The following is a 22,018-nucleotide window of genomic DNA, read 5'->3' on the forward strand; positions in this document are numbered from 1 at the left end:
GATGTTGGGTAAATATCTGCTGGATTTACTTGCACCTGATTCTTGCTGAAAGTATTAACTGATACAGCGAAGGTGATGGCCGATGGGGATATTGTCATAACAATATTACCCCTTTCTAGAAGTTTCTGGGGTAGGGGAGAGCTCCATGCAGGAAAGGATGCAGTGTGGAGGACAGGCCTTTCCCGTGCTCCCTTCAAGGAGATGCTCCCCAGTGCCTGAGGCTGCCCAGATGGGCTGGGAACAGAGCCCCTTCCTATAGGCCCCTAAAATCAACTTGTTCACGAGACGTCGGGCGTCTCTTACCCCTCCATTTCTAGAAATAAGGACACAGGCCAGAGAGAAGATCAGAACTCGTGAGGCCTGACTCCCAGGCCAGTGCTCTTCACTCCAGATTCCCACTGGCCACATGGGGAGCACGTGGGAATTTCAGAAGTAAGCCTTTTCTACGGAAATGAAAAGAAAATAAAAGACGCAGCATTCTTAGTAGACGTCTAGTCTTATTAAACTACCTTTCTAAATCACGATCTAACAAGAGTGCTTCAAGCTAAATAAAGGAAGCTCGAGATACTCCTTTTCACTGGAGAATATAATTTTGCTTCAGCCACAATTTAAATTGATTTAGTTCTGAGCACCAGCATTTGAAGTGTGGAGCATATTCTATTTTCGCCATGATACTTGTTTTGACAGTGATGCATTTCAGTTGACATAGTTGAAATCCTTATGTAATAAATCTCTGCCTGAAAATTAATCATGTTTATAATATTCTGAGAATTAATAACACCCATTGCTCAAATCATTAACTTAAAAAAGGAGCTTCCAAAATCTGTTCTCGGCAGTAAGGGACCACAAATAAATGAATGTTTGATAAAATAATCCAAGTAGCAGTTTAACAAGCGTAAACTGGAATGTGGCTGCAATAACACAGAACTATTGTTTAAGGGTTGGCAGAGGCTGATGAGGTTCTTATTTCAGTTACGAAGCAGGCATCCACATGCATAATGAACTGCTCTCTGAATTATTAATGTGTTGCTTATTTAGCCTCATCTGTCTAGAAGATAATGTATCCTAACTCTAATGAGTGATTGGTTTTGTACATAATTACAGTAGCAGCAGTAGTGGGGAAATGTGTGCCTTCAAAGAAGGAGTTCTAAAAATAAAGTCGGCGAATAAACTCTGTTGTTGTTGCATTCTATCAAAATCAAACCCGAAGCATTTGAGAATTCATAATAAATTACAGGAGACAGAATCATTATTAACATCATAATTTAACACAAAAGGTTTTACTTAATCATTCATTACAGATCATGTGCTGTTAAGATGTGTATAAATGACTCGGGTTGTTTTAAGACGTTGAGAAAGATGTTCCCTTCCGGCCACTCGCCAGTGGTGGCTCGGAGGGTCCAGAAAGAGGGGCCCAGTGAAAACGCATAGAAAAAGGGGATGATTTATGTGAATTCTGACAGGACGTTAATTAAAAGTTAAAAAATGATTTTTTTGCTTATTTCTAAAATGTGCATGTCTGGGATCGCTCACCTGCAGGGTTATTTGTTTACCCTCCAAATGCTCATTTGAGGAGGGGACAGTATCAGGAGCGGATCCACCTGGTCTCATCAGGTCTAAGCAGTTCAGCCACCTGTTTGTGATGTGGGACAACGTTGAGAACTTTCTGAGAGTCCTGGACGGTTTTTCCCCCTTTTCAGTTTCTCCTTTCTCTGTGTAGCACATTATTAAAGAAGCAGACCCAGACTGGGAGCGTTTTCTCGGCGTTAGTTGTGAATGTGCGCTCACTCTCACGGTGGTCTCCTCTGCGTGTTCCCTTCCTCTGGGTCTTCAGAAGGGGCTGTCAACTGCACATTGCGGTCTGTTCACACTTGTTCAGGAGGCTTCACTGAGTTGCAAATTGTGCTGTGTAAGCTTCTGTCCGTGCTTCTTAAAAAAAAAAGCCCATCACACGTGCATGCACAAGCACGTGGCACCCGGGGAGTGCATCCATTTTTTTTCTCTAAAACCAAAAGCGGTTTGAATGTATCCCCATATCAGAGACTGGATCACTTTCCTAGTGATCGTTGAGACATTTGAATTATTGAAGATTGTAATGCTTCCGTCTTGGGCGCAGGCAGTTCCTAAAAGTGTCTAACACGCTTGGTCACAGGAGAATTTCCGTATGTGGCCTGTAGCTAGGAATGAAAGCTACAGGCAAGATGGAGGAATGGCAGAGAGCTGCTAATTCAAAGTACAACCTCTGCTTGCAGTTTTCTGAAGCTACTTAAATGTGCTGAGTTGTCTTTGGAAGGCTTGTGCTGAATACCAACAGAACTTCCAGCTTCCTTTTGGAAGTGTCCTGCAGTTAGGTTCACCAGCCAGAAGGACTCACGTGTCACTGCTCTCCCCTCTGGCACTGAACCTGGGGTTCACAGGTCCCTATAGTGAAGATGAAGGCCACAGGTGGGGCTGGACCTGGGAGACTGATTCTCAGTGGGGTCCTGGGGCCTAATTAATCTCTCCTCCCAGTCCCACTCTGCCGCTCTTCTTAATCAGCAGACATCCAGGGAATTCCTGTGAATGGGGTCCTGGCTGGTAACTCACAGGACAACTGGACCAAGGAGGAGGAGAAGGGGGAAGCTGCTTGAGCCCCCAAGACACTGGGCACACTCTCTAGGGAGACTGTGAAGCCTGACCAGAGTCTAATAGGGTCCCTTAAATCCAGAGGCATCTTGCAGACCTGAAGAGGCTCAGCAGAGAGGCAGGAGACCCTGTTCTGAAAAGGTATCTCTGGGACACCAGGGTGGGGTCCTGTTAACTACTAGGGTTCCTCTTTGATCTGTTGTCTATTTGGATTTCAAGTGGAGCTTCATTTGTAAAAAGGGCTTGAAGCCTACTGTTGTAGAAGCAGCAGAAACCCTTGGCAGTTGTCAGAGCAGATGTGGCTGGAGAGCCCCAGACAGTCCTACACTAAGGGCCATCTGGTACTCTCGACCTTTGAACCTTCTCTCCACAATCGACTTAGCTTACTGGATCAAACACCCTGTCTCTCCATGGAGACCTACCCTTTGTTACCCAGGTGCTGAGGTTGGTGAAACTCAACTGGCTGCAGGACCTGGTCTCAGCCACCCTAGCAAGGGGCTGCCAGTGAGGAGAAGGAAGGCTGTGATCGTTGGAAGAGACAGATCGAGAGGGGCCTCATTAACCAAGCTGGGAAGTTGGGATTTTCCTGAAAGTCACAGGTGTTACTTTAAACATCCCAAATAGGGGAGTGACATGCTTCTGTCTTGCCACCTTGACTGCAATGTATGATCCGGACGAGGAGAGACACAGGAGACAGGGCATCTTAGCCAGTAGCTAGTGTGAGATGAAAACAGAAACAGGCAATACCTTCCTGGAGGCAGAGGAGGGGTCAGGGGTGAGGCATTTCAGTCGCCAGAACCAACGTGACCTGGTTGTTGGCTGGATGTGGCGCTAGGGTGTCTCTTATCAACCTGGGAATGGAAGTCTGGGAGGAGAGGGGACAGTGCAGTTTTGAATAGCTTTGCCCCAAGGGCTCGAGCGGAATATTGGATCAAGAGGTTGAAAACTTTAAAAAAAATTGGGGCTGGAAAATGTGGGGTTTGTCAGAACTAGCTCATCACCGAAGCAGCAGGTGCCAGGGAACTGGGGGGGACACCCAGATGGAAACCGGTGACCTTTCACATCGACACACACTGTCCCTCGCTCTGGCGGCGCCCACCGCCCCAGGACACCTCTCACAGTGGTTCAGCCACTTGCCTGGTGCCTTCTCCTTTCTAGTCAAGGAGCCTGGCACAGGGCAGGGAACGGTCAGGAAACGTCTGGGGCTTACCGGTGCTGACAGGGAGCTGCAGGGCTTCATCCTCCTTTCTTTCCTTGGGACGTAGGGGGGCACTTTAAGGGTGCTCAAACTGCAATCCAGATGGCCATTTGTCAGATACAGGGTGAGCTGAGTCAGGGCCAACTGGTCACTATAGGAGATGCTGAGGTCCGTCGCCCATACCTGATCAAAACAGGAGCCGGGAAAGCGAGGGTGAGACTGGGAGAGACAAGAAAGCCCCCACCACCCCTAATCGGACCAAACCAGGGTAGACCAGACCACACAGTGACCAGGGGACTTATGGTGATGTTGTTGCTCCTGTTTCTACATCGTTCGGCTGGGGGATGGAGTCCGATTCTATTCAGAGGATTCGAGGTCACACAGGAAGTTACAGAAATGAAAATACCTGGCCAATTGACAAATCAACAGAGGAGCCCCATCCAGAGAGGCTTGTGTTGACTTCGAGTTTTCTGCCTCTGGTTGGGCATTTCAGAGGTATTCAGTGCAGTGTTTTCTACTGAGAAAATGAGGCTGGGTTGACGTGTCAGGAGATGGGAAACTAAAGTAGAGAAGAAAGAGGGGTACAGAGTGAGGGGGACGAGATGGAAAGAGTGAGTGAATATGAGAAGAAAGCAGTCTGCCCTGATTCTGGGGAAAAGCAATGTTGATCTCCGGGAAACTCGACATGATTCATTAGGGAAACTGATGGTTGGCCTGACGTCTTAGCTCCACCACCATTTTACTGTGAGAGCGCAGGAATATCCCATGACCATCCCACATTGCTTCAAACTATGCATTAAAAGCAAAAAATGTCTTAAAAAATAGGGAAGAACACTATGACGCATTAAAGACAAAAACAGGCATGTGAATTAAACATTTCTGTCACCTACTAGATAACTGAGCAATGTCCATTAATTCCCTGAACAAATATTCAGTGAGCATCTACTCTGTATTAAACTGACAATGACGAAGGTGGCTCATGTGCTGGCTCTTCTGATTTTCCTGTAACAGATCAACTTTAACTGCCCTTGTCATTTCCCACCCCACCCGGAATGGAGAAGCACCCCAGGGTCCTCCTCAGTTCAATGCTCCAGGGACATCACTGTGCCAGTCACTGGAGAGTCAAAGGTAAACAGGTCCTGCCATCAAGAAGGTGGAGCGGATACACACGCATTCAATTAGTTACAGTACGACGAAATCCGTGCTACAATAACACAATGGAATAGAGTACTACTGAAGCAGAAGCAAGCGCAGACTGGGTTTACCTAGTGAAGTCAGGGCTGCATCCCAAAGGTGACATTTAAATAAGCAACAAAACCATAACTGGCTCCCACGTGTCAAGTACATCCAGGGCACCAGGTGATTCACAAACACCTCAGATTTTTATAATAATCCCCAAAGCCACAGTCTGATGTTACAGGTGAAGAAACAGGTTCAGGGTGGTACCCAAGGCCACAGGGCAGGGCTAGGAAGTGGTGGTGCTGGGACTTGAACCCAGCTCTGCCTGGCTCCGAGTACACCCTCGGCCCATTCCCTGGTGGAAGAGATGGCACTGACCCTGTACTGATTCTCCAGTCAAATTAAAAGCTAAAGTTTAGAGGATCAGAGCATGTTCTTGCCTAATATAATCCACGCCATGGAAATGTCTTGTGGAGAAAACATGAAGTATTGTATTTCTGCAGCATGCTGTAATTAGCAGTAATGCATTTTCACTGTAGGAAGTTGGAAACTAACACATTTTCATGAAGACTTGATTAAATATTTCTTTCCTCTTCGAAAGCCTACAAGTACCCCACTCACCAACTCTGTATGTTAAAATACATAATACATCTGCCCTAGAGTGGACTCCTCTCAAACAAATCTAGCAGTGAGTGACTTGAGTAAGCATTGAATGTAAATGGCATCATTATAAGGATATTAAGGGGTCAAGCTGTCAAGGCCCCTTGCTAAACTGAAGCTAATTTCAGGAGTCATATTCGCACAGTAATGCCCTTTTATAATAGCAAATAAATCACATTTGCAACAATTGTTAAAAACTAACTGCCAAGTATCTGTTGCAGTTGTAAATATCCTATTTGTCAACTTAAATATTTCCTGCTGTATGGCATAAAATGTAAATCAGATGGGGACAGTTACTGTTCCTTCACGGGAGAAAGTGAACTTGCTGCTCTCCCGTGCCAGGCATTTTTTTCCCACTAGAGCTTCTATTATGTCTTAGTGTTCTTGATCAAAGGGAAATGAATATAACAAACAGAGTTAATATTTATGCTAATGGTATTAGTGCTTTGGTGATGAGGATTTTAATAGGGAGGCAGCACAGTATCAGGCAAAGATGGAGAACCAGAGAGCCAGAGAGTCTATGTACATCTGACCTTGATAAGCTGTGTGAACTTGAACGAGTTTGAGGCTTTCTCAATTTCCATATCCTTAGGTGTCAAAGGAGCAAATGATAATACATACTACATGGGGTTTTGGGGGAAAATGTATAAAATTGTCTTATACATGGGGTTTTGGGGGAAAATGTATAAAATTGTCTTATAAATTGTGAAGTTTAATGTGAATGTTACGTAAGGTTCTAAGCATTCCCTTTCAGAGTTTTATAGGGAACACATTCGGGCTGACTCTGGAGCCATTCAAGCTCCCCACTTCATCCCCAGGATGTAATCACTGGGTCAACCTCACAGCAACTCAGTCCCCAGCCCCCTGGGCTTGGGTAAGGCTGGTATCATCCTAGCTCCATTTCACCCATGAGGACACTAAGACCCAAAAGTGGCTTCACAGTTTGCCTGAGAATGAACATAGACCAGAGCTCTGGACTTTCCAGAAGCAAAGTACTTTTACTTTTCCAGGTCTCCCTAATTCCTTGGTTCACAAAGTAATATAGAAATAGTAGAACAAATTTCCTTAAGCCTTTTCCTCAACAGCAGGCTTGCCTGATTTGCTCAGATAATTGTTCTGCTCTCCATCTGGTTTTTCCACTGAAGACACTGCCTGAGGCATGCTTGTTTTGTGTACTGGGGTTCCTATCTCCCCCTCTAGACTGTCAGCCCTTCAGGGGAAGCTGCCGAGTCTTTGTCTTCCCAAAGCGCCCAGCGTGCAGGGCAGGGACTGGCCCGGCAGGGCGCATCCGCAATTCCAAAGCTGCACGGTGAACTCCCCCCAGCCTTTTGGAAGGAGAGCAGGGTGTCTCTCCAGGCTGGGCTCAGATTTGAGTGGAGCCAATATTCCTTGAGCACCTCCTCTGTGCCACCCGGGCTTTCCCTCACCTCTCATTTCATCTTGTTTTTTATTTTTGTCTTGGATATTAACTTTAGAACCGAATCTCTCTGTGCCCTAAACACCCCCATCACGACTTGCATGAGCGGTGCCGGTGGGTTGTACAGAGACCCTGTGAGCGGAGATGGCGCGAGTGGATGGTTTTACAATGTGTTGGTGGCGGCTTTGACAGGGCTTGCTTATAATGACTTATAATGACTAGCTTGACGGGTTAATTGATTAGGTGTGAGGGAGAGGGGAAGCCGTTACTGAAGGTTAGAGCCGGAATCACCTAATACGATCAGTTTACTTTACAAATGGAGCAACTCTGGCATGGAAAGTGAAGTGGTTTGCCTTAGGTCACAGAGCCAGGTATCAGAGGTGCAGGACAAGGACCGAAGCGGTCCCAGCTCTCAGTCAGACGTCACTTGTGGATTACTGTCCAGTTGATGAGGTTCAAAAAATCATTTTGTTAAAAACGGCTTAAATGTTAGCAAGGCTTACGTCAAGGCCTTAAAACCACAGCAGCACAAAAGCATTCGACTCAGCATTTCTGAATACTGAAAAATGGTACCCGTCCAACATTTGGGCCTTGGTTAAGAAAATTAGGACACACCCAAGGGTGGGGCAATCTGTGATAGTATCATGGAGGTGATGGTTGTGGGTAACTTGATAATTTAGAAAGATGCAAAAAAATAAGAAGATAGAAATTTACATAAGGAACATCAGCTTTGCAAAAACAATATGTATACAAAAGACTACATGAGAATATAACAATGTTAACCATCAATGTTAATATTAACAGAATTATAAATACTATTACATATAGACTTCATGCATATTCTAGATCTATCTGGATGGCACTATCTAAAAGGGTAGCCATGAACCACATGTGGTTATTGTTAGTGTAGAATACATGCTAGATTTCCAAGATGCAAACAAGAATATAAAGTATCTTATCAATAACATTTTATATGGATTGCATGTTGAAATGATAATCCCTTGGGTTAAAAATGTGAAAGTTGTTTTCATCTTCTTTTTGGTTAACTTCTTGAAAGGGGCCACTAGGAAAGTTGGCAAAGAAGTCCATTGCAACTTCAGCAAAGAAGTAGGGCCCGTGGGAGGTGGGGGCAGAGGAGGAGTGCTGCCGAGGCCCCACCTCTCCATCCCCCTGACTGCTACCCGGCTGGGTGCTGCACTCACTGGGTGGCGCTCAGAAGCCTGGATAGACAGGCGGGCGTGTTCTGGTCCCAGGTTCTTTGGGATGACAAGGTAATAACATGCTCTTGTGTGGGGAGGGGTGGGGGAAGACCCAGCACAGAGCCCTTTTTGCCTTAGGTGTTCCAGACAGATGGAGGCCGCCTGCTCTCCCCTGCTGCTTCTGCCTCTTTCCAGTGACAGGCGGGATGGATGGGTGGCCTAGCATGCAGATGTGGGCAGATGTGCTCAGGCCCTACATTCTGTGACTGTCTCCAAGTGCAAATCAAGTTCTGTAACAAAGGGTTTGGTCTTGACTCTGGCCAATCTGCTTTACAGGCACTGGGTTAGCTAAGGCAGGGAGGAACGAAGTCAGAGATCAAATAACATTTGTGAAAGAATTAGTGTCAGAGCTTTAAGAATCCATAGGTGTTTTACAGACTCTTCTCAAGGTCTCTTCTTCCTCCTTCCCTTCCCATGTCTCCGCCTCCACCTTCTCTCCTTTTCTTCTCCCCTTCCTCCTTCATCTCCTCCCCGCTCCTCCTTTCTTTCTCTTTCTCCTTTTTATCCTTTTCTTTTTGTAAGGAGAAGAACTTGAAGTTCCAGATGGGATAAGTGGCTTAAGTCTCAAGGTTTTGGCATCAGGGTCTGAGACACATATTTGTGATTCACTGCAGGTTGCCTCTCTGGTCACACTTTCCTCTACTAATCACTGGAATATGACAGTCCTGGCGGGCCTTACCTCCACATCAGACGTACCTATGAGGCCACCTGGGAGTTGTAACAATTTACCCACCTTGTGAAAAAAGTTTAAAAAACCTTTTCTCCAACTAAGCCAAGTTTGAGAGAAGCAGTACTGACAGTTCACCTACCACAGAAATGGTACCTGACCTTCAGGGTTAAGAGGTATTGGTGCGTCACCTCCCTGCCCTTGCTTTTGTTCAGATTCACAGAACCGAATTTGACAGGAAACCCACCATTGGACCACCTGATTCTTTCTAGATCAAGACCAAGCCACCCTTCAAACCCATGTGTCCCCACAGCGGTGGCCAAGTTGCAAAAGTCAGCCTGTGTGCCCAGCTCCTCCGATTGTTGGATAATCCCACCATGGGTAGGCCAAGGTCCCTCTGTCCCTCTGGCTTCGCTAACTACAGAGCCAAAGACTTATTTCCCATGTACAACTGTGGAGGTGGGGACTTCATTGGAGGGCGATGAGCAAAGGGGCGACATGATCTAACTTCTACTTTTAAAGGATGACTCTGGTTGCAGGGAGAAGATTACATGAGGGGCCAGGATGGAGAAGCTATTGCTGTAACGTGAGTGAGGGAGGACAGAGGCTCCACAGTGTGGCGATGGTGGAAGGCGGGAGAATGGTCGTGTTATAGACGCAAGTAAAAGGCAGAGCCAGAAGGACTTGCCAATGGGTCAGAGGTGGGGTGTCAGACAAAGAGGAATCAAAGATGTTGCTAAGACTTGCACCCTGCAGAAAATGAAAGGAGGAAGTTAGCATTTCCAGAGAGCAGCGACAGCTACAGGAATAGTTGAGAGGGTAAAATGGAGATTGCGGGTTTGAGAGTCCTCTGTTGGTCAGTGTTCCAGAAGGTGGGTTGAGACCACAGCATTTCTCCTGGCTTGGCTGTACAATCCGGAGCTGAGGCTGGGTGGGCGGGGCCTGCAGTTTTAAAGCAGAGTCAGTCCCTGGTATGGAGGCAGCCTTTTCTCTGTTGTCACTGTCAGGCCTGCGGCTCGGGATCTCCCTGTGGGCACAGGTGAGGTTATAGGACCTGAGGCCTCCCCGAGGGGACACTGGCAGAGGCAGGTGGCTGCTTCTCACCATGGTTAGGCTGGAGCAAAATAAGGTTGAAGAGGTTGGGCAGCTGGGTAGGGGGAGGAAATGACAGTAGTTGAGGGTGTCGGGGTAAGAGGACCGTGGCTCGTGGAGGTGAATGGCTTCCTTGGATTGGAAAGATCTCTGGGCCAGAATTGTAGGGCCTGGCTGGGAGTGCCGACCTTGCCGTTGCTGCCTGCATGGTCTCCAGCAAGTTCCTTCCCCTTTTGGTGCCTGTTTCCTTATCTGTAAATACCAGCCCAATGGCATTAGTCCCCAAGGACTGTCATGAGAATTCTGGGACTACATGAAATAGTGTGTGAGCCAGCCACTGCAGGGGCAAGGAGGAGAACTCATTTCTTGACCTTTGACTTGGGAATTCTTGAAAGCTTCTCAGAGATGAGGAGAAAAACAGGCTTCAGAATCCTGGCTCTCAAAAAGAGACCGTGTTCTCCCAGGCAGTTAATGAAGAACATCTCTTTTTTTCCCTGTTTGGATCATTGAAATGCCTTACAGCACTGAGGTCTCCCGTTAACACACTTGGTGCTTAATTTTAAAGAAGGGATACATTGCATGGTAAGGATTTTCAATGAGTAAAATATTAATATGCTTATGATCTTTAATGAGCTATTTGCATTTCAAAAATAAAATCAATAGGCAGGCAGAGGGGACAGCAGCTTCTTGGCCTGTTGCCACCTAGTGGCGACTGCTGGGATAGCCCAGGTTCTTGGAGCGGGGATGGGGACCTGTTGTTGTGGTGATGTGTGGCAGTCACCTGGTCAGCACCCAAGACCCCTGGTATTCATCTTGGAGGCCTTCTCCTCTGATTCTATCGATACTCTTCATCCCTGTGGGCATGACTTCAGTCACAGCTCCTCAAAGCTGTCTCTCAGCAACCAGGGCATCCATTCTCCCACCCACCCAGGATGCTGTCTTCCATTGGTTCTTTGGGGTCAGAAGCAGCAAAAATTCTGGGCTTTGACACCGAGCACTCAGGGCCAGGTGCCTAGGGCCTCATGGTTTTCAAAGGCCTCCAAAATGTTTGGATTCCAAAAACAAAACAATGAAACAAAACAAAAAACATTACTGGGTCCCAAATGTTTAAAAAGTATCCACAAAGTGGAACATGTCAGTCAAATGGAGCAGGACTCTTATGAAGTCATGCCTAAACCACATTACGTGAGGGTGCATTTTAACACACTTGGTGTGTTGTGGGGTGACTGAAATTGCTAACACTGAAAGCATTCAGGGCCTCCCGAGGTCTTCAACAGCCCTATCCTGGCTGCCTGTGAGTGACCTTCATCACCCCACCACTCTATGATGGGTGACGACTATGAGGGGTGAACTAACTTGATCAGGTCCCATAATTAGGGGGAAAACAGGGATCACAGGCCAAATTCCTCACCCTCGGTCTAGCTCTATGACATCTAATTACCAGCATTAATAAGTCTGTGTGTGTGTGTGTGGTGCCAGAAGCTTCTCTGTCACTTTGGAAATTCTTGCAGGATGGACCACAACTATATTTAAAATTAATATGTGTATCCAAAATGAAAAATCTTGAGATGTAGACTTGTATCTTCAGCTGCTATATTTGCATTTTTCACCTTTGTAAAAAACAAAATCACAAATCTTCCCTCCATTGTTTTCAGGACCGATGGCCTCACTGAGATTATTTATATTCCCAGGGTACAGAATCACATTCTCATTTCTTGATTTTTATCCTGTTTAAGTATTTCCTTGCTTTTTTACTGTGAATTCTCTGGAAGACAACTTTCATATTTTGACATGAAGCACTCAACTCTAGTAAACACAAAAACCCAAGCTTTATAACCGAGTACAGGTTTGTAGGGCTATGAAGGGTGTCTGCTTCTTCCCATAGCAACTGAACACCGTCATCTCCTACTGAATGTGATCCTTTCATTTTCACGATAAGAACGTCAGGGCTGGCGAGGGATTCGCTTTGTTGGGAAGTGCTCCTTTAATGCTATTACAAATGATTTCTAGAAGGTTTTTGTGTGAACTTTCTTTCTTTTTTTTTTTTTTTTTTTTTTTTTGGGTGCTGGGGATCGAACCCAGGACCTTGTGCTTGTAAGGCAAGCACTCTACCGACTGAGCTATTGAGCTATCTCCCCAGCCCCGTTGTGTGGATTTTCTAAGCAGAAGAGCTCCCAGCAGAGAGGACCCCTGTGCCCGGTGACTGTCAGCCTGGAGACTGCGTGCCCAGCGAGGCTCTGTCTTGGTGAGGATGAGCAGGGAGCCCCGGCCCCAATTGGCGTGATGAATGGGCGGCAGAGTTCATCTTTCCTTCCCAGTTTTCTGACAGCTCTAGGAATCCAGACCCTTTTATAAAGGAAGATCTTTGTTGCAGAAGATGTATGAAGAAACACGTATGGTCACAGCTGTGGCCTTGAGTTGGTATAGTCCGGCCCCATAGATCCATGCAGTACAAAGGCTCCAAGAAGGGAAGAGACCTCGTCAGGAGCAGTGCTCAAGCTAAGCGCTCAGAACTCTCTGTTCCCAGCCCCAGGTAAGTCTGCCTACATTTAGGGACTTTCCAGAGAGGAGAATGAAAGCAAGAACGCGGGCCTGTTTTCTTCCCACACACTGACTAGCACAGCGCTCCTGATAGAAGCAGTGTCAATACATCTTTGTTGGATGATTCAATTAAATAACACAGAGGGGAAAATCTTCCTCAAAAGCACAGAGATAGCACTTCACTCCCCACAGAATGCCGGAAATAAAAAAGATAGTAGCAAGAGTTAGCAAAGACAAAGAGAATTAGACCCCTCATATACTGCTGGCGAAGTTGTAAAATCGTGCTGCCACTTTGAAAAAAAAGTTTGGCAGCTCCTCAAAAAATTAAACTTTGAGTTGCCCTGACTCTTCAATTCTAGACTGAGATGTGTAAGTCAGAGAAACGAAAACATGAGTCCATGTAAAAACTCGTGTACGAATGTTCACAGCAACAGCATGCATGATGGCCCCAAAGTGGAAGTGGCCCAAATATCCATCAACTGGTGAATAGATAAAAAGTGGTACATCTGTACAGTGGAACATTATGCAGCCATAAAAGAGAAATGACTGATACAATCGATGCATGCTACAATGTGACAGAACTGTGAAAACATTGTAATCGAAATAAAACTGTCACAAAAGATAATTATATGATATAATTTATATGAAACGTCCAGAATAAGGAAATCCATAGAGACAGAAAGTGGGGAAGGAAGTATGGGGAGTGACTAATGGGCACAGAATTTCTTTTGAGGGTGAGGGAAGGTTGTAAAATTGGATAACAGTGATGGTTGCATAGATCTGTGGACATACTAGGAACTACTGAAGTGTACGTCTTTAAAAGGTGAAATTCAGTGTGTTGAGTTTCAATAAAGTGGTCACACACACACACACACACAACCTAGGCTCTAGAAAACTCACTGTAGGGTGGACTCCTAGGCAGTTGGTGTGGTCGTTTGTTTAAACGTAGTTGAGCGTATGCATACTACCTGAACTCGGGACCCCTGTAATCACCCACCTCCCAACCCCTCCTCTGGTCTTCAAGTCAAAACCTTAGAAAGCCTTACCACGTATGGCAGCAGGTACCTGCCATGGCCACTGGAGCAAGCTAGAGCCCAGGAGGGTTAAAGCCGGGGCCCAGTAGCAGTGGTAGACTGGAACGTGGGTGTCATCAAAAAGACTCAAGCAGCTCTGAGGACACGGGGTCACTTTTCTAGAAGGCCGTCAGCTTCCTCCCTCACCCCACTACGGCCTTTCCTTTGGCACCAGCTGCTGGACTGGTGGGCCTGGGCCTGGCCATAGCTGGGAGACGGGGCTGGATAGGCCGTGGGCACGGGACGCGGGAAAGCTGTGTCCCAGACACGGGCGCCTCCCCGCTTGCCCTTAGCCTTCCTCCTATGCTGCGGCTGCCCCAGGCTCTGCGCCCTCCACAGGGGCCCTTCCTCATCCTCATCAGGTGACTCCAATAATCCAAGACTCTCGGCTGATTTGGAGATGGGCTGGGTCCCAGGTGACCTGTTTCCCACAAGGATTCGGCTACCTGGAGGATCCTGTGCCTTTGCCGCTTAGAGACTCTGGGGTTTGAAAGATCCAGTGCCCTATGGAGCCAATAAGTCATCGTTTTTTTCATGGCCTTGATATTTAGAATGCTGTCATTTGACCACATGTCAAACATGTAGGAGGGAGACGTGGGAAAGGAAAGAAGAAGGGAAGTAGGCATACACTGAGCGTCTATTAAGTGTAAGGTGCTGTGGCATTTATCTCATGTCGTCCTCACGCAGCCTGCCGGGTAGGGATTCATAACCTCATTTACAGCAGAGAGGGTGAGACTCAAGAGCCCGGGAGGCCGGGACCCACCCCCAGCTAAGCGGCCTGCCAGGATCAACACCCAGCTTGGCCTCACTGCCAAGCGTGGCTCTCTCTGCCGGGCTCCATCCTGGCGAGGACCCTGCCAGGCCAGGGACACACACTGTGAGGCTGCCAGTCACATCAGGAAGCTCCAGCAGTTACTGGAGAGTTCTGAGGCTGGGCCGGCCTCTGATTCACTGTGGGACTTTGGGCAAGAACCACAACACCCTTCTGCCTCCCCTTTCCGTTATGTGTCTATAAAGCGCTTTGAGAGCGCATCCTGTGAGAGACATCTGAGGACAAAGAAACTGTCCTTCAGGATAGGCAGAAAACCTAGGTTCCTACCTTGATAAAAGTCCTGTGGCTCTTTCCAGAAATGTGTGGGTGGGATACTAGGCCCTGGGAAGGATTCCCTTTGAGGAGCTGCTGAGCGAGGGTCACCCTGGAGTCCCACCTGAGTGCGTGCCTCCTGGCCTCCCTACCTGCTTACAGAGGCCTTGCTGCTGGGCTAGGCCTCTGGCTGCTCAGCTGCCACTGGGCTGCTTTCACCTGACAGCCCCTCTGATACCTGTCGTCCTTGGGTGTCCCTAGTGTCCATTTCCAGCAGAGGAAAGAAACAGCATTAATGAAGGTGGGAGGTGTTTTCTCCCTTCCTTTCTCTCCTCTCCTCATCTTCTAAAATCCAGTGTGCTGTTTCTTTTTTGTTTCCTCCCTCCCTTCTTTCTTTCTTCCTTTCTATCTTCCTTCCTTCCTTCCTTCCTTCCTTCCTTCCTTCCTTCCTTCCTTCCTTCCTTCCTTCCTTCCTTTTCTCCTTCCTTCCTTCCTTTCTCCTTCCTTCTTTCCTTCCTTCCTTCCTTCCTTCCTTCCTTCTTTCTTTCATTCATTCATTCTTTCTTTCCTTTCTTTACCAGGGATTGAACCCAGGGGCACTTTAACACTGAACCACATTCCCAACCCTTTTTATTCTTTATTTTGATACAAGATATCACTGAGTTGCTTAGGGCCTCACTGGGTTGCTTAGGGCCTCTCTAAGTTGCTGAGGCTGGCTTTGAACTTGATTCTCCTGCCTCAGCCTCCTTGTCAGCTGCACTTCCTTAACATAAAACTTCCTCTCTGGAGAGTACATTAGAAGGCTGGAGAAGCATAATTCTTAGTTTCAGCTCTGCTTCTATGTGCTTAGCCTTTTATACAGTCTTTGAGGCAATTTGTAAAAAATAATTGTAAAATTACTTATTTTCTTCATCAACAAGTGGATAAAAAATGCAAAATATTTGAACTGAGTTCCCCCCCAAAGATCTGGCGTAGCACATTCTTTGGGAAGCCATAGTCTTCAGCACGAATAGAAGTGTTTTAGTATTTTTTATTTGAAAGGTGTCTTTACATTGAGCCCTTTAGAAACGACCTTTTTTCCTCTGTGTTCACAGAGGGTGGGGAACTTTGCTGCAGCCACAAGGGATTCCAAACACATCCAGAGAAGAACTGGGGGACACAGTTGTCTTCCCTGGTGGTAACGGCCAACGTTAAGAGAACTCTTTGTTCGTCCTTACATTTCCTGAGATGCTCTACCTAAGGGGAATGAAGTTTGTTGGTTTATTTGGACTTGGTTGGTTTCTAACTCTGCCTGATCAAATTCCAGTGGTTTGATTTAATATCATTTACATAATCAGCCATTTGAAGAAAAATCTAGAAAGGTTAAAAAACAGACCTACTGCTGGATGTGGTGGCACACACCTGTGATTCCCAGTGGCTTGGAAGGCTGAGGCAGGAGGATCACAAGTTCAAAGCCAGCCTCAGCAACTTAGCAAGGCACAAGAAACTCAGTGAGACCCTGTCTCTAAATAAAAAATACAAAAACGGGCTGTAGATGTGGCTCAGTGGTTGAGTGCCCCTGGGTTCAATCCCAGTACCTACCCCCCATCCCCCAAAAAACCAACAACAGACGTACTTGCGGTAGGTACTCTGGGGTGGGTTAGGAATGTGGCACGTAGTAGGAGAAGGCAGCACCTTCACAAAGGGAAGCGTTTTCACTCATTTACACGTAAGGGCTTGGGAACGACAGGGAACACCATGAATCTTATGTTTAAGAAAGCGAAATACATGTTTAAAGGAATATACATATTGCTAAAACAGTTCTATTTATGCAAAAGATTCATGTAACTTTATAAAGGTTTTCAGGGATTTTAAGGGATTTTAAGTGCTGTGTTAGACTGTACTAGTAACAGATGTTCAACGACATGTTTAAGTTTTTGTTTTACGGAAAAGCAATGGATTACCTGATACTTTCTTTTTTAAAAAAATCATACCAACACCACCCCGTTTTAAGTATAGCTCAAACTCATTATTTCTAGAAAACAAAACTCATTTAAAATAACAGAAGGGCTCCTCAAGATAAATGCTGCTATGGTGGAACCGGAAGATTTTGTTAACAGATCCCCTTCAGAATTCCAGTCTTTTGTGTCACTTGTTCTTTTTCTATGAAGACAGATGGTGTCAGTAATTGCCTATATATTTAATTAAGTTAAAAAGCTACATAGTAAGGTTTTGGCAAAAAGGAGGAAATTTTGTGCTATGAGGAAAAAAAGCAGAAATGGGTAGCACAAGACACCATTCCTCACCAAACGCATTTTGGTAACCATAGGTGTTAGAATGTGAGATCGCATTTTAGCAATATAATTATGAGAACAAAGGCATCCACCCTGAAAGACGAAGCCTGTAACGGAGACCTGGATGGTGGCTCGCTTACCAACTGGACCAGAATGACACTACCCTGTGTCCACGGGGCCTCCAACCTTGACCCAATACTTCCGTGGTTATTCTGAACTCCGGGGGCACGCGGGTGCTTGCCCGGGATTTCTCACCTAGCAAGCTAATCATAGTGGAATTATCATGGGGGGAAAAGCAGCAGCTACTTGTAGAAAGTGGTTTGGAAAACTGACTTAGCCATTCTGGCCGTGTCTGTTTTCAGCGTTCCCATCGCGTGAATCCACCTTCTGGCTTGATGGCAATATGGTGCTCCCAGCTGTGGTGTCGGGTATGGGCTGCACGTTGAAACTCTTAAAGCTTAAAAATGGCTACCCCAACACGGATTTTATTCCATTTCACTTAGTCATTAACATTTAATGATTACCTTATGTGCTGAGCACAAGGATGGAATATATTAAAAAAAAATAGGAGACATGTTTTCTGGCTTTAAGCTGCTCAATTCAATTCAACAAGCATATTGAGGAAATAGGGAACATACATTTTCTCTGGCGATAGTGGTGGATGAGGGAGAAGAAATTTACAAAAGAAGTTGCCACCCAGTCATTGCAGTACCGCGGTGTATGCTGTGAACACAGCTTGGGAACCAGAGGAGCCGTGCTGGGAGCTCTGGATTGGCCACCTCAGAGCTGGGTGACCTTGAACATGTTACAGTAGCCTCTGTTTCCTAGTTTGTAAATAAGGCAAAATAATATCCACTTTCCAGGGAACAGGATTAGTGTTATCACATGTAAAATACATAACAATGCCTGGCACACGACAAAAATTCAATTAGCAAATACTATCATTAGGAATTATTCTGGCCATCAAGCCTGAACTTCAGCTCTGCAAGGCCAGAGGATGAAAGGGCAGTTGAAGGGGAATTGGTTCAGGTAGATTCCATGAGGAGCTGGATTTGGGAGCATAAGTCGAAGGAAGAGAAGTTGTATGTTAACAGGCAAAAAAGGGAAGGTAGGTGGCAGGGATGGAGGTGACCTCGGCAGGTTGGGCGAGGACGCATTAGTGACTCTGGAGCCACACAGCTAACTTGTTCTGGGTGTGACCACGGAGAAGCACAGCTCAGAGCTGTTTTAAGAAATAGGCAAGACTGAGAGCAAATTACTCCATGTCGTCACACCCACCTTATAGCACAAGAAAACTGAGTGAAAGCAAGTGTTTAGGACAATTTTTTGAAACTTACACAATTTACAAACAAAAAAACCATCAAACAACCTGCTTAAAAAATGAGCAAAGGACCTGACTGGACATTTTTCTAAAGAAGACCCACAAATGGCCCATAAGTATGTGAAAGGCACTCACCACCACTGATGAACAGAGAAGGGCAAGTGAGAGCCACAACGAGACGTCGCCTCGTGCCCGTTAGCACCGCTCCTGCTACGGTGTAGATAGGGTTGCACCTGGAGTTCACGTGTTGGAAGCTTGGTCCCCAGTGTGGCAGCGTTGAGGTGGTGGAAGCTTTAAGAGATGGACCTAGAGGTGATTAGGTCATGGGGATTCCACCCTCATGAATAGAGCAACATGGGTTTTACATGAATGTTGCAGGAATAAGTTAGTTTTGGAAAAGCATGTTGTTGTTCTAAGTAAGCCTGGTACTGCTCCTGAGTCTCTCTTGCTTCCTTTCTTACCATGTGATCTCTTCTACACTCACTTCCAACACTGTAATGCCATCGACTTTGAGGTCTTTACCAGAACTGAGTGCCATGCCCATACCATGTTTTTTCCAGCACTGTTTGCTAAATGAACCTCTTTTCTTTATAAAGTTACCCAGTCTCAGGTATTTTGTTATAACAGTACAAAATGAACTAAAAAAGCTATTAACAAAAAGTCAAGCAGTAACAAGTGTTGATGAGGATGTGGAACTCTCACATATTGTTGGTGGGCATGTAAATTGGTATAGCCTTCGTGGAAAAGAGCATGGAGGTGCCTCAAAAAGTTAAGACCATAACTATTACATGATCCAGGAATTCCACTCCTGGGCAGGTATCCAAAGAAAATAACATCATTATTCTGCAGAGATATCTGCACCACCACATTCACTGCAGCATCTTTCACAGTAGCCAAGAGTGGAAACAACACGAGTGTCAATGGATGGGTAGGTAAAGAAATTATGATTATTTTATGTGGACACAGATGAATATTATTCAGTCTCTAAAAAGAAGGAAATCCTGCCCTTTGTGACAACATGAATGAGCCTCGGGGACATTATGCTAAATGAAATAAGTTAGACATAGAAAAAGAAGTACTGCCTAGTGTCATCCATAGGTGGAACGTGAGAGAATCCAACTTACAGAAACAAACAGCAGACGGGCCATGACAGGGGTCAGGAAGCAGAGACACAGAGAGAGGCTGGTTAAGGGCATAGGCCCTCAGTTATTAGATGAAGAGGTTCTGGAGGCCTAGGGCACAGCATGGTAACTACAGTCGATAATAATGTGCGCTTGAAGTTGGCTCACCAAGGTGATCTCTCACTGGTGAGATGACGGATGTGGCAATTAGTCTGAGTGTGTTAATCATTTTATGCTCTATATGTATATCAAAACTCACAATATGTACCTTAAATATATACAGTTTTTATTAGTCAATTTTACCTTAGTAAGCCTGGAGTGGGGACAATTTTGCAAGGAGATTTTTATCCCACAAAAAGTCTTGAGCACAGGAGACTTGCAGCTTCGTTTTTCTGATGCTGAGGAGGGGCAAGTCGTGAACACTCTGGGTAGGGACTCTCCTGGTCTTTCTTAGCATTAACAGGGGTGCTTTTCCTGTTGTCCCTTCCTGTTGTCCTCCTGAGTCCCGCAGAAATGCGGGACCTCCTGAGAAGTGCAGGCAACCCTGGGAGTGCCCAGATTTCCCTGTCCCCGGCGAGGGAAGTTAGTTAAAGATCTCAGAGTCCAGAGAGAGGTCGGCGAGGGAAGTTAGTTAAAGATCTCAGAGTCCAGAGAGAGGTGTCTCTACTTACTTTGGGAGGAAGAACAGATCTCCATGATGAGGGGGCCTCTGACGGCCTGGGCAGGACGACCGGTGTGACCAGAGGCCCCGGGTGTGTTATCTGTGGACCAATTGGTTTACTCGAGAGCTGAGGCTCAGGCTTGGTTTGAGCTTTGTCGATGTCAGGGTTTCCAGTGTAGGGGTTGACCAAACTCTCAGGGACAGTCACATATGGTAATATTATATACTCTCTATACAGCAAAGTCGGCCACTAGCTACCTGCTCTGTCTGTGCTGAGAAAGAGAATTGTGGTTTCCACCATAAAATCTGTCATTGTTCTTGTGCTTATCGCAGAAGTCATCACCATCACCATTACCATCACTATTATTTGTATATTACAGAGCTCTTTTTTTGACACAAAGACGCAGACCTTTTAAAAGGACAGGTCTTTTACTTTAATGTTTCAAAATCCTTTGGGATCTATTTTCCCTTCACTAGGTATTAAGTTGTGATTAACAATGTGCCTGTTATAGCATTTAAAAACACTGAATAATAGGCACTTCTGTTTATACCAAAGGCCTATTAAATTTTAATTTAGATATACACTGTTAACCTTCTTATATATAAATAAAATACCTTCCCTAAAGAGAAAAAGTAAATCTCGTCAAGCTCCCTCAGTGAATTCTTATATATCTTGCAAACAGAGATCGGGAGATCTTGCAAATGAGAATACTAGAGGGGGATCAGAGACAAGTATTCATTCATTCATTTAATAAATATTTATTGAGCATCTATTATGTGCTAGACAGGGTGTTGTTAGGTGCTGGGCATACAGAAGTGAGCAAGAAGGAATTATGATATTTCTGTGGACCTTGTTTTTTTTTTTATTCTGGAAAGTAAATGTATTCATTTTTGATGCTTATATATCACTTTGAGATGAAAATGCTCAGTGACTTTTAAAAATAATGCTAATTCAATTCAGATTCCACTCACAGTTTGAGAACCTGCTGAGGGTCTCTGTGACAGTTTTACATGTGGTTATGCTTTTTGATTTAATAAGAGCAGCACCTTCTCTCTGCTCAGCCTCTCAGAACACCCTGCGAGGAGGAGGGCAGGAATTCACCACTTGTTACAGGAGAGAGCAAGGCTCAGAGAGGTCAAGTGAGTTGTCTAAAGCATCTTACTAGACAGTGGCAAGAGTGGGGCTGAAATCCACTAGCGTGGTAATGGAATTATTGTCAGATTTTTTTTTTTCTATTCTAGGCTGATAGGCTATATTTAAAAACTTTTAGAAACAGTTTTCTGGATATATGGACTATATATGGATATACAGCAGGGACTTTCTGTCTCTTTCACAATCTCTTTTCATGGTCCCTAATACCATGAAAAAAAAATGTAGGTCATCAGCAGCACCCCGCTGTGCTCTGTGAGTTTTACCACCACCGTTACAACCTCTTTCCCACTTTAAATACGTTCTTTCTTCTCCTTCTTCAAATCCTAATTATCCTTCAGCTCAAATCCCACCTACCCTATAAGAAAAAAATTTTCTTGATTGTTCCAAACAGAAGGGCTCTTTCTCTTGTCTGAATTCATGTAGCAAATAATTTGGAGGGGAATGGAGAAGACCTTTTTGATGTCTCTTATTGTTCTATGTTCTAAGTTCTTTTATTGTTCTATGTAATGGTCACTTAAGCCTGATAGGGGACAGGGAGCTGTGAGTGGGAGGAATGTGAGGTTACGGGAAGAATTCTATAAAATGGGCCCACCATGCTGACCCCATGTGCTTTCTTTTCCAAGAAGCAATTTACCTACAGCCCTGCCTGGCCTGAGTGGACAGGCTGTGTCCCATTCCTCAGCGAACAACCTGT

At 45.5% G+C, this 22,018-nt stretch overlaps 1 protein-coding gene across 1 annotated transcript in view; it reads right to left on the minus strand.

The window, feature by feature from the left end:
- Positions 1-22,018, minus strand: part of Iqch (IQ motif containing H) — a 212,340-nt gene that overhangs the window by 25,710 nt on the left and 164,612 nt on the right. The window contains exon 17 of the mRNA XM_047540480.1: positions 3,836-4,006. Within this exon, the coding sequence (XP_047396436.1) occupies positions 3,836-4,006 (171 nt within the window). The remainder of the gene's footprint in view (positions 1-3,835; positions 4,007-22,018) is intronic.

This window comes from Sciurus carolinensis, chromosome 2 (assembly GCF_902686445.1).
Source record: "Sciurus carolinensis chromosome 2, mSciCar1.2, whole genome shotgun sequence".
Taxonomy (NCBI): Eukaryota; Metazoa; Chordata; class Mammalia; order Rodentia; family Sciuridae; genus Sciurus; species Sciurus carolinensis.